Genomic DNA, 13,450 nt, shown 5'->3' on the forward strand with positions numbered 1-13,450 from the left:
AGGAGGCTGAGGTGGGAGTATCGACTGAGCCCAGGAGTTCAAGGCTGCCGTGATTGTGCCACTGCACTTCAGTCTGGCCAACAGAGCAAGACCCTGTCTCAAGAAAACAAATGTACAAAACACCTTGCCTTCGGTCCATTCTCCACACAGCAGGAAGGGTTAAAATGAAAATCAGATCATGTTCCTCTTCTGCTTACACCCTCTAAAGGCTTCCATCTCGCTCCAGGTAAACTCCAAAGTCTTTATTATTTTTGCTGTATTTTATTTTGAGACAGAGTCTCACTCTGCTGCCCAGGCTGGAGTGTAGTGGCGCGATCTTGGCTCACCGCAACCTCCGCCTCCCGGGTTCAAGCAATTCTCCTGCCTCGGCCTCCAGAGTAGCTGGGATTACAAGCATGTGCCACCACACCTGGCTAATTTTTTTTTATCTTTAATAGAGACAGGGTTTCACCATGTTGGCCAGGCTGGTCTTGAACTTCTGACCTCAGGTAATCCACCAACCTTGGCCTCCCAAAGTGCTGGGATTACAGGCCTGAGCCACTGCGCCCGGTCTAAACTCCAAAGTCTTTACCATCATCACCAAGGTCCTACCCAATCCGACCCACCACTCCTCCCTTGCTCCCATTTCTCTGTTCACACAGGCCTTTTTCCCCTTCCTGGAGCACCCCAGCCATACTCCCGACTCCAGGCCTTTGCACACACTGTTCCCTCATGCTGTTCCCTCTACCTTAATAGTTCTGCCCCTGGATATCCACCTGGCTCACTCCTTTGCCGTTTTCACACTCCTTTGGTGTCACTGTCTCGAGGATACTTTCCCTGACCACCTTTAACTGACCTCTATTCCCCTCCGCGGCACATTTTCCTTCTCACTGTCAATCCTCGTCTTCTGAAATATGCATCTGATAACACCACTCTCCAGTTCCATGCCCTTTCCTTGGCCTCAGAATAAAGTCCACACTCCTTATTGAGGTGTGTGAGGCCCTGCCTGACGTGGCCTGGCCAGGCCGTTTCGCTGCTCTTTCCCTGACAGCTGCCCTACAGGCTCGCCAGGCTATCTTCCTTCTGGAGGTTGCCAAGCCACTGCATCCTTCTGGATGTTTTTAAACCCATGTGTCTTTGACTTCCTGGTGTTCACCATCTAATATCTTTGAAAGACTTGACTCAGGCTGGGTGCAGTGGCTCATGTCTGTAATCCCAGCACTCTGGGGGGCCGAGGCCAGCAGATCACCAGCGCTGGGAGTTTGAGACCAGGGTGACCAACATGGAGAAACTCCATCTCTACTAAAAATACAAAATTAGCTGGGTGTGGTAGTGCATGCCTGTAACCCCAGCTACTCAGGAGGCTGAGGCAGGAGAATCATTTGAATCCAGGGGGTGGTGAGCTGAGATCGTGCCATTGCACTACAGACTGGGCAACAGGAGCGAAACTCTGTCTCAAAAAAAGAAAGAGATGTCACAAATGTCACTTCCTCCAGGGAGTCTTCCTTGACATATCTGTGAGGTGGTGATGATGATGATGACAGTGAGGATGGTAATAATAGCAGCTAAGGCCGGGCATGGTAGCTCACGCCTGTAATCCCAGCACATTGAGAGGCAGAGACGGGCGGATCACCTGAGGTCAGGAGTTCGAGACCAGCCTGGCCAACATGGTGAAACCCCGTCTCTTCTAAAAACACAAAAATTAGTTGGCTGCGGTGGTGCACGCCTGTAATCTCAGCTCCTTGGGAGGCTGAGACACGAGAATAGCTTGAATCCGGGAGGTGGAGGTTGCAGTGAGCCAATATCATGCCACTGCACTCCAGCCTGGGTGACAAAGTGAGACTCTGTCTCAAAACAAACAAATAAACAAATAAATAATAGCAGCTAATGTGCATTGTGTTCTATGAGCTGGGTTCTGTGCTAAACACTTTACCTGTACTTTCTCTTTTAATCCTCACCACATCCCGAGGAGGTAGATGTTCATTATAATAATTCTAATCACTACACATGGGAAAACCAAGGCCCTCTCAGCTATTAAATTGTAGAATCAGATTCAATCTAGGCCTAGCCAACTCCAGAGACCAAGCTCTTGACAGTACTTTGTCCTCTAGGTTCTCATGGGTTCAACTTTATGATTCCAACTAATCCGTCTATTGACCACTACTAGTCAAACAAGACCTGTTGACCACGATGTGCCAGGGACTTCAAAGAGGAACAACAGCTTCATTCCTGCCCTATAGGAGCTCATGGTCTCATGGAGAATTCAGGGCCCTGAAGTGTCCCATGGGCCATGATGGAAATCCATACAGGTTGCAGAAAGGGCGTCAGGGAGGGCCCAGTTCTACTGCCTGCTCTCCCCAGCTTGGGCTGCGTACCCCTGACCTTTTAGACCCAAAAGTGGGTGCCTGCTTCCACCTTATCCTGTGTCCTCTAGCTAGGACTGTATCACCACGATGCTAGTGCTGTTACTACTCCCAGCTTGTGGACTTCCTGATGGGTGCCCAGCAGGCCAGGCTACCTGCAAGCCACTTGTAAGGTATCCTTTGGGCAGGACAGTCCTCAAATTTGAGCTAGGTCCCACCAGAAAAACAGCAGCTACAGCAGTTTTCCTCTATGAAGCCTTGAAAGGATGCCAGGCACTGGTTTGCCTCTTTACACGCAAAACCTCAATCATCCTCGGGACAGACCACCCTATGAATAGGTGTCATTCATTCCCCTTCTGTGGAAGGGGCACTAGGCTCAGAGACAGATGCTAACTAACTTGCCCGAGGCTGCAGGGCCAGTTTGTGTGGGAGCAGGTACTGGAACCTGGATCTGGCTGTACTTCCCCTAATCATCTCACCATAGTTAGTGTTGTGTCTATTAAGTATTTATCAGGTGAAAGCACATCCAGATCTAGGCAGGAAACTACTGGGTTTGACAGTGACATGCGGACAGAAGGCCCTCCCTCCACACACAGGTGCGCTGTCCGCTGTCCGTCTTCAGCCGCAGAAAACGCTGCTGTGGGCACTGGGGGCTGGTGCATCCCTGGCTGGCCTAGCGACCTGGCGGAAGGACGGCCTGTCCCTGGTGCCCATCCCAGAGACCAAAGCTAGCCAGGCTGGCTTCAGCCCGCTTCTCTCTTCCGTGTGCTTCACCTCTGCCGTCCTCCGTGGGCAATTCACTGGATTGCTCTAAGCTTCAGTTTTCACAACGGAAAAGTGAGAATAATATCTACCTCCTAGGACAGCTGGGTTGTGAGCTTCTAGAATAACGTGGTGCCTGGCACAATGAAGTTGCTCAATAAATACTGGCTTTTATGACAATTAGATTACACCAAGGGATGTTACCGGATCTTTATAAACTGTGAGTCCAAGGCTAGGAAAATATCCCCGGGGCAATTTCTGGACCTCCTCCTCCCTGCTTTGGTTGGAGTGGGAGGAGGTGAGGTTTGGTGGTTGGGTACTAGGGCGAGGTATTTTGTACCCGATCCCTACTTACCAGTAGAGGAAAAAAAAAAAAAAAAAAATAGAAAGAAAAAGAGAAAGTGCCTTGTTAGAAAGCAGGGCACAGGCGAAACCAGAGCTCCGTCCACCCGAAGGCCCGGCGGGAATCGGAGGGGCCCTCAATCCGTCCCACTTTCCCTAATGCCCACACTTTAGGGTCCAGTGTGGTTTTCACGCAGGGATCAAGTGCTTTCTTTAGGAAATCTTAAAAAGCACTTCGTTAAAAAAAAAAAAATGCAGTTGATTTTAAAACTGCCGCTGTCTTTTTTCCAGTTCTCCTGAAGCTGGAAGAATTTGCAAACTGGATTAGTTTCCTGCGGGAAAGGAATTTCAAAGACCCGGCTCCGTTCAGTCCCGGGAAGACGCAAACTGGTAGCGCGGGGGCAGAGCCAATTCGCACCGGGCTCCGGAGGCTGCGGACCCCGTCCCTGTCCCGGGAGCTCCGCGTCGGAGTGTGGGCGCGGTGCGGCCCGGCCCGGGGCCCCCCTTCCCCCGCCCGCCCGCGGCCCCGCGACCTTACCTGGAGCGGCCTGCAGCAGGCACAGGAGCAGGGGGCCCCAGCGCCCGGGCCCCGACATGGCCTCCCCGCCGCGGCGTCCCCGCCCGGGCCCAGATCCCGCCTCCCGGCTCCCGCCTCCTAGCCCACCGCGGGCAGGTGACGCGGCCGGCAGCCAATGACTGGCAGAGCCGCGGGCCCGTCCCCGCCGCCCGGGAGTCACTAGGGGGGTCCCCGGGGACAGCCCCGCCGCGGGGAGGGAGCGCGCCGGCCCCCGCGTTCGAAACCGGTCGGTACCTCCGCTTCCTCTGCACTTAGTTTTGTTTTACTCAATTCCTGGGGAAAAAAAAAAAATCTGTAAATCCGTGCAAGGGGGAAGGGCGGGGAGAAACGGGCTGATGATCAATAACCCGCGGTCAATCCAGTGCTCCAGGATGGGCCATTGGGCAGGACTAGGGAGAGTTCAAGGCCGGTTTGGCCACCGCGGTGTCAGATGCCGTCGGCGGGATCCGAGCGCGTTTCTGCGCCGGCTGCTGAGCTGAGCGCCTGACACACGCGATCTCCTCTAACGCCCCCGGGAATCCCCGGGGGTCGGTGCTGCGCTTCCCCACGGACTTCTCTCCCGGGGAGCGGCAGGTCGCGGAGCCTCAGGTGCTGGCTCCCGGGAAAGCTGTCTTTCCGACGCCGAAGCCTGTGGTGGTCACCGGCACGGTAGTAGCTTCCAAACGAGGCACAGGCCAGGACGCGCGATATTCCGCGGCCCTTTAGGAGGCTGTTGCCGAATGGTGTGTATCCACACCGAGGTGTTTGCAACACACCGAGAAACAGAAAAGCGAGTGCTGAAACATGGGCCCATTAAACATAGACACAGGTTTGGAATAAGAACTACCAAAATATTAATGGTGGTTGTCTTTGGGTGGTGAGGATTTTCTTTTTCAAGTTTCTTCTTTTCTGATCAAATTTGGTTTCCAGTTTTTTGATAATTATTTAAAACTGGGATCAGCTTTGATCCCACCAGTTTTTAGGAGAGAAAGTGATTTTCACAGAGCTTGGTGGATACAAAAGTTGCTCTGAGTTTTGCCACAGGGGAAATTCCTTTTGGAAATTTCAAAATGCTTCTGGGACTAGCATCAGTTTTTTTATTTTTATTTTTTGAGATGGGAGCTCTGTCACCCAGGGTGGAGTGCAATGGCACGATCTTGGCTCACTGCAACCCTGCCTCCTGGGTTCAAGCGATTTTCCTGCCTCAGCCTCCCAAGTAGCTGGGATTACAGGCACCCACCATCATGCATGGCTAATTTTTATCTTTTTGTAGAGCTGCGGTTTCACTAAGTTAGCCAGGCTGGTCTTGAACCCCTGATCTTGTAATATTGGGGTTTAGGGGTTCAGGGTGCCCTCAGCTCCCCTGAGAGGACATTTCTTCAGGTTCTTGGCCTCCTGCCCTCTCAAGAGTGAGAGAGGGGACCACCGCGCAGTGTGCGGTAAATGCTGGACTCAAAAGTGTTTGCAGAAAGTGATTTATTTAAAGAGAAAGAGAAACAGGAGAAGGAGAGAGAAACAAACAGCCAATTCTCCCGCTGAGTGAGAGAATCCAGAAAGATGGAATCCAGGAGAGGAAAGATGGAATCCACAAGAGTGTTAGGGACTCGAGAGAGATGGCGTTTAGGAGAGGAAGACAGGCTTCCACGAGAGAGTGTGGAAGGCGACTCCAGAGGGAGAGTCCAGGAGTGAGAAAGACGGCTTCCACAAAGGGAGTGTTCATGGAAGGAGACCCAAATGTGGAGTCCGAAGGGATGTGGAAGAAGGGGGCTTTTAACCTGGGAGGAACCCCCACCTTTTCTATGACCCCTGGCCAATGAAAGGAATTCCTTAAAACTTCCGCTGGAGTGATTAACTTTTAGTTTCTTTCTGGCCCGTAAAATTTAAATATAATCCGTTAAATCTCTTGGATAGAGAAAGATGGAAGGGGGGCATGGCACTAGAAAGTTCTTGTCCTTAAAACTATGACCCCTTGTGGACCCAGAAAGAGAACACATTCCCTCAGCCTCCCAAAGTGCTGGGGTTATAGGCATAAACGACCACACTCAGCCTTAATCAGGACCTCTTAACAAAGCCCTACTCACAGAGGATGCAATCGGACCTCAAAGGGACAGGGTGGCAGAGGATGGGAGAGCCACAGCAGGCACTGGCAGTGTTTGTATCTTGCGATCTCTGAAATGTTGACTCTTTTCTTTCTCTCTCTCTCTCTCTTTCCTTCTTCCTTCCTTCTTTTCTTTTTTTCATTCATTCATTCATTCATTTCTTTTTTTGAGACAGAGTCTCACTCTGTCACCCAGGCTGGGGTGCAGTAGCACAATCATGACTCACTGCAACCTCTACCTACTGGTTCAAGCGATTCTCATGCCTCAGCCTCCCAAGTAGCTTGGAGTGGTTCAACATCGGGCACGAAAATGTCTTCATTTGCCACCTGCTCCACCCATGGGCTCCTGTGCTCTGCGTCTGAAACTGACACCTGCTGTTTTTTTGACAATGGTTTGTCACATGCTTCTTCTCTTGTTCCTCTCTCCCCGCCCCCCATCATTTCAAGTTAGGAAATTGTGTATCCAAATGCCTTGGTCCCTCGAGGGACATTTTGTGATCATGAGCTTGGCCAAGCTGGATCTGTCAAAACCTTAAAAAAAAAGTCATCTATGATGCCGGTTAGAAAATCTCAGCCAGTTACCATGACCTCACCCCTACTTAGATCCTTAGTATACTGTTTCAGTTTCTTTCAGGCACCTCAAATACTGACAATAAATCCATTCTGGAATAAAATGAATATATCTCTATTGAGATCTTTTTATGCTAAACAGCTAGTTGTACAAGTCTTTATTGAGTCTTTGTTACATAGTGGCACTGCAGTTTACATATAGCATTTGATCTTCACAACAGCCCTAGGAGGTGGATATTATTAATATCCCCTTTTAACAGATGAAACTCAGAGCAGTTACATTCCTTGCTTAGGTCACACAGCTAATTATAGTGACAGGGCTGCCATTTGGAGCTCAATCTGTCTGTCCTCAAAGCTTGTGGTTTTAAAACTTCTGCTGCCCAGTCTCTTGTCTGCTTAAGGGCAAACAAGAACACACTTCCCCAGTCTTAATCACTTCCTGGTTTGCAAAGATCACGGTGCTGACTTCTCAACTCTCATGAGTGGAACTGTGGGTGCTGGAGAGCCGGCTTCCTCTTTGGGTTGGAATATGAGGTAGAAGGAGTGGTACTGATAAATGCTTCACAACTGTTTGGGGGTTTCAGGGATAGGGGTAGAAGTCCTGCTTCCTTGTGTTTGCCAACCTTCATGATGTGAGTATCCCCACCGTGGCTGACTTCAAGCTAGCAAATGTGAGGTCACTGAACACACAGACAAGAAGAAATGTACACAGTTGGCTCCCGAGCCTGTCTGAGCCAGCTCCTGCAGACCACTGGGTGGAAGGAGCCCATTCCCCTCACTGTTAGAGGAGCCAACATCTGCTGTACCACAGCTGAGCTTGCCTATGTTTAGAACAAACCATATCTCAGGCCCCAAGGGCCTATAGGGCTCGTTAAAAGTCTCTGGTCCACGAAATGAGGCTCGAAATCTCTTCTGCAGCTGTCAAAGGTTTTTACAATGTGGCCTCCACCCACTTTTTGAAGTTCCACATCAGTTATCTGTGTTCCAGCCAGAGTCCTGTCAGTTCCCTCTTTCTCTTGCCCCCCTGGCCTTTTCAAACACTGGTCCTTGTGGCAGAAGTTTCCTTTCCAGGCTTGTCTTCTGCGAGTCTTCCAGCAGCCTCCATTCTTGCTTCCAGTCTCGCCTTGCACGCCACATCCTCAGGGAGCCTTTCTTAACCACTGTCTTTGATTTGCTCCCAGTCCCCATGTATATCTCTGACTTAGTCCATTTTGTGCTGCTGTAACAAAATACTGCTGACTGGGTTATTTACAAAAGGAGAAAATTTATTTCTTGTAGTTGTGGAGGTTGGGAAGTTCAAGCTCAAGATGCCTTCGGGTTACAACCCAGTCTCTCTGCTTCCAAGATGGCATCTTGAATGTTTCATCCTCTGAAAGGGAGGAACACCATGTCTTCATATGACAGAAAAGGAGAGAGAGAGAGAGAGAGAGAGAAAGAAAGAGAGAGAGAGAGAGAGAGAGAGAGAGAGAGAGAGAGAGAGACAGGCAGACACAGAGAGAGAACCCATTCTCCATAAGCCTTTTTTCTTTTTCTTTTTCTTTTTCTTTTTTTTTTTTTTTTTTGAGACAAAGTCTTGCTCTGTCACCCAGGCTAGAGTGCAGTGGTACGATTTCGGGTCACTGCAACCTCTGCCTCCTGGGTTCAAGCGATTATCCTGCCTCAGTCTCTGGAGTAGCTGGGATTACAAGCTCCCCCCACTGTGCCTGGCTAATTTTTTGTATTTTCAGTAGAGACAGGGTTTCACCATCTTGGCCAGGCTGGTCTTTAACTCCTGACCTCATGATCCACCTGCCTTGGCCTCCCAAAGTGCTGGGGATTACAGGTGTGAGCCACCGTGCCCAGCCTCCCACAAGCCCTTTTTATGGCAGCCTGAATCCATTCATGTGGCAGAGCCCTTATAACCTAAACACTTCCTATCAGGCCCTACTTCCCAGCACTGCTGCTTTGAGGATTGAGTTTCCAGCACATGAATCTTAAAGACCACATTTAAAACATAGCAGCCTCTTTGATACAAATGAATCACAATATCATAATTTTTTTGTGTCGAATATCTTCTTGGAGACATCTCTAATGACTCACTCAGAGCGTGGCATATAGTAGACACTTACTGTGAGTAAGCAAACCTTTGCTGAACAGGGCTTAGTCAAACACAATTTCATATGCCCTAAACAATTCAGCCTCACTCCTGGTTCTTATCTGCCACACCTTAGCCACTCATTAAGTGTTTACTAAGTTGAACTTGGCATATGGCGCATAGTTAGAGGACCTCAGTATCTCTTTTGAAAGTCTTACTCCACTCTCGTGCTCCCCTCCATAACTGGAATTTTACAGTCTTCTGTTGTCCCCAAGAATAATGTTTAAGAAATAATGTGGCTGGGCGTGGTGGCTCACGACTATAATCCCAGCACTTTGGGAGCCCAAGGAAGGTGGATCTCCTGAGGTCAGGAGTTCAAGACCAGACTAGCTAATGTGAAACCCCATCTCTACTAAAAATACAAAATTAGCTGGGTGTGGTGGTAGGAGCCTGTAATCCCAGCTACTCCAGAGGCTGAGGCAGGAGAATTGCTTGAACCTGGGAGGCAGAGGTTGCAGTGAGCCGAGATTGCGCAATTGTACTCCAGTCTGGGCAACAAGTGCAAAAGTCCTTCTTAAAAAAAAAAAATAAATAAAATAAAAATAGAAGAAGAAGAAATAATGCACAATAGGGGAGACAAAACCACATTTGTGTGTGTATGTGTGTGTGTGTGTGTGTGTGAGACAGAGAGAGAGAGAGAGAGAGAGGGAGAGAGACAGAGACAGAGAGAAATAGTTCACAGCCTCTCCCTCTCCTGTCTACTAAGATAATTATGTGTGGGCTGGCAAAGTGTCCCATAGGATTGGGTTGACGGACACGGAAAAAGGCAGGAGAGGAGGCAAAATGTGAGAGTCAACTGGGGCTGGGTTTTAAAATAGAGTTTTGAGGGCATTTGGAGAGAAAAGGAGCAAGCACAGGGACCGGCTGCCCTGACTAAGAGCTGATGTGAGTGTGAATATGAGATGTATGGAAAGAGAGGTGGAGAAAACGATTTCCAAACTTTTGGTTCTGTGTCAGGACTGAACTCTCTTTTGGCATTTTCTCCTACCAAGAAACTAAAGATTTTAAACCACTGTTGTTTTGACTATTCTTCTTGTTTTAATGTGATGCTGGAGGGAGGCACGGCCCAGTATAAGAACACGGAGACCCATTTGTATGTGGGAGTGGAATTTAAGACTTCACCAGCTGCAAGGACGCACGCTCCAAGCTGACTTAAGTGCAAAAGGAATTCTACAAGCTCCCCAGATTGAGAAGTTCAAGGATGGGTGTGGCTGTGGGATGGCTCTAACAGAAACATATTCCGATTGGCCTGGCTTGGATCACATGCCATTCCCTGAGCCAATTGCTGTGGTCAGAAGAATGGGCTACTGTTAGAATACCCACCCCTGGGGGGTGGGGATGAGGGGTAAGGGAGCACTGTGATTGACAGCTCCTCCAACTACAGGGAATGGAGGAAGATTGGTTCCCCAAAGGAATGCATGCTGCAAGAATAAACCGCAGACGCCCACTGCCGGGTTGCAGATGAGGAGACCTTAGGCATCATCCACACCAGCTTCCTACCCAGAAAGTCTACCCTCTTCAACATCCTGGAGAGACCAACTGGATACTGCTGCTTGGACTCATCAGGGGACAAGATCCTGCTATTATTTGGGGCTGCCAATTCTGTTTTTTTTTTTTTTTAATTGTTTTTTCTTTTTTCTTTCTTTCTTTCTTTTTTTTTTTTTTTTTGAGACGGAGTCTTGCTCTGTCACACAGGCTGGAGTGCAGTGTTGTGGTCTTGGCTCACTGCAACCTCTGCTTCCCAGGTTCAAGCTATTCACCTGCCTCAGCCTCCCGAGTAGCTGGGACTACGGGTGTGCACCATCATGCCTGGCTAATTTTTGTATTTTTAATTTTATTTATTTATTTATTTATTTTAGTACAGACAAGGTTTCACTATTGGCCAGGCTGGTCTTGAACTCCTGACTTTGTGATCCGCCCACCTTGGCCTCCCAAAGTACTGGAATTACCCCCAGCCGCCAATTCTAGTTTTGAACAGTTCTAGTTAGGAACATCGCCCTTACTTTGACCTACCTCCTTGTAATTTACCCCAGTCATCTAATTCTTCCTTCTGGGGCCTCACAGAAGAAAACAAAGCCCTTCTCTCCATGCCAGCCTTTCAGACGTTTAGTCTCAAGATCCTTCTTGTTGGTGGTGCACAGATGACAGCCAGTTTCCTGGGGTAAGAGCATCAGCCTGGGAACCAGGAGACCTCAGTTCCTCCAGCCCTTATACTGCCTTTAATACAGCGAGTGGCCTCACTCGGAGGGAGATATACACTGTTCCCATTTCACAGGTATGGATACTTAAGTAAAAGGAGAGTAAGGAACACGCCCAAGGTCACCCAGTCGGAAATGGGAACGGTGGAACTCACATCCAGGATGACACAATTCCAAAGCTTGCTTTCTTTATCACTCTGTGGTCTTGGCAAAGTTGCATCCTTTCTCTGGGCCTCAGTTTTCTCATCTGTAATTTGGGAACTTTAATGTGCATCAGAATCACCTGGCTGGAGTGCAGAGGCACGATCACGGCTTACTGCAGCCTCAATCTCCTGGACTCAAGCAATCCTCCCGCCTCAGCTGGGATTACAGGCGTGGGCCACCGCGCCAAGCCAGTTTGAGCTTAGACCTGTATTAAATGGTGTGTGTGTGTGTGTGTGAGAGAGAGAGAGAGAGAGAGAGAGAGAGAGAAGAGAGAGAAGAGAGAGAAGAGAGAGAGAGCAGGCAGCCAGCATTTTGCTTCACAGTAAACTTAATTCAAACAATTGAAGGAAATTCAAATAGGTAAATAAGTGAAGAGAGCAGTTTGAAAATTTGAGTATAACTTTTGACTGCTCCAAAACTTAACTACTAATAGTCTGCTGTTGATTGGAAACTTTATTGATTACGTAAACAACAATTATTTTGAATGTCATATACATTATATACTATACTCTTACAATAAACTAGAGAAAAGAAAACGTTATTAAGGAAATCCTAAGAAAGAGAAAATACCTTTACTATTTATTAAGTGGAAGTGAGCCATTATAAAAATCTTCATCCTCATTTTCTTCATAATGAGTAGGTGGTAGAGGAGGAGGGTTTGGTCTTGCTGTCTCGGGGTGGAAGAGGCAGAAGAAAATTCACTCACAGTTCAAACCCATGTTCAATGGTAAATTGTATATCAGTGGTTGTCAGGGGCTGGGGGAAGGGAGAGAAATGGGGCCTGGCTTATTTTCTAGGTGATGAAAACGTTCTCAGATTAGAGAGTAGTGATGGTTGCATGATTTTGTGAATATATTAAAACCTGCACATTTTTAATGGTGAATTTTATAGTATGTGAATTATATCTCAGTTGAGGGGTGGTTTCTAGGGATGCACAGTTTGAGGGTAGTAGAAGTGGAATTTGAACCCAAGGCCATGTGGCAGTCTGGGAAGGAGCCTGATTTCAGATCGTCGCTCAGCCAGCAGTGAGGCGGGGTGTGTGTGTTGGAGGGGAGGTGGGGCACTCCCTCCAGGCCCTGGCTTGGAGGACTCCAAGTGTGGCTGCTCGAAGGATCCCACGGGAGCGAAGACACAGGAGGAGTGGCGGAGGAGGGTAGGGCCATTCTATCCAAGAACTCCCTCTCCCTTTCCTGTAAGAACAGCGAGGCTCTTTCCAGCCCCTCCTTCATCTGCTCCTTCCAGGCCTGGGAAGGCCCCTGGCGCCTGACAGCCCGCGGGGCTTGCAGGGCAGACACTGTGCGTGCGCGCCAAGACTCTGCAGGGAAAGCGTGCACGAGCCTGCTGCCTGGCAGCTCGGCAGCTGGGAGCCAAGCCCTCGCTCACAACGGGACTCTTCTGCGCTGCGGTGGGGTTTCGGGTTCTACCTGCTGGACGTTGCGGGCCTACTGCGTGCTACAGCCTCCTGCGATTCTCCTCCCTTTAGAAAATTATTTCTGGATCACGCCTGTAATCCTAGTACTTTGGGAAACCGAGGCTGGAGGATCGCTTAAGTCCATGAATTCGAAGCCAGCCTGGGCAACACAGTGAGACCCTTGTCTCCAGAAAAAATTAAAAATTGGCCGGGTACGGTGGTTCACCCCTGTAATCCCAGCACTTTATGGGGGGCCGAGAGGAGGGCGGATGACGTAGATAATATGGACACATGAATCTGCTGGGCCATAGGGTGTGTGCATTTTATTTAATTATTTATTTTATTTTATTTTAATTCTTTTTTTTTTTTTGAGACAGAGTCTCACTCTGTCATCAGCCTGGAGTGCAGTGGTGCGATTTTGGCTCACTGCAACCTCCGCCTCCCAGGTTCAAGAGATTCTCCTGCCTCAGCTTCCCGAGTAGCTGGAACTACAGGCACCCACCACCGCGCCCAAGACAGGGGATTTCGCCATGTTGGCCAGGCTGGTCTCAAACTCCTGACTTCATGTGATCCTTCTCTCCACAGCCCCCTGCCCCGGCCTCCCAAAGTGCTGGGATTACAGGCGTGAGCCACTGCGCCCGGCTAGATGTGTGCATTTAAAAATTTAACAGTTATTGCAAGTTGCTCTCCATGGTGGCGGAACCAACTTCCTACTCATGGGATCTATGAGAATATCCTTTTCCTAACATAACCTAGTCAATCTTAGATCTCAGCCAACTTATAATGGTTTGCCAAGAGAGGTTTCTCACTGTTGTGTTCATTTGCATGTCCAG

The 13,450-nt window shown here is 49.0% G+C and overlaps 1 protein-coding gene across 3 annotated transcripts in view; it reads right to left on the reverse strand.

The window, feature by feature from the left end:
* IFNLR1 (interferon lambda receptor 1) overlaps positions 1-4,078 on the reverse strand; it is a 42,060-nt gene extending 37,982 nt beyond the window's left edge. For all 3 annotated transcript variants that reach the window (XM_039474236.2, XM_074380287.1, XM_039474238.2), the window contains exon 1: positions 3,985-4,078. In XM_039474236.2, coding sequence (XP_039330170.1) covers positions 3,985-4,042 — 58 coding nt within the window. In that variant the 5' untranslated portion in view covers positions 4,043-4,078. The remainder of the gene's footprint in view (positions 1-3,984) is intronic.
* Positions 4,079-13,450: the final 9,372 nt, after the last annotated feature.

The sequence above is a fragment of the Saimiri boliviensis genome, chromosome 11, assembly GCF_048565385.1.
Source record: "Saimiri boliviensis isolate mSaiBol1 chromosome 11, mSaiBol1.pri, whole genome shotgun sequence".
Classification (NCBI taxonomy): Eukaryota; Metazoa; Chordata; class Mammalia; order Primates; family Cebidae; genus Saimiri; species Saimiri boliviensis.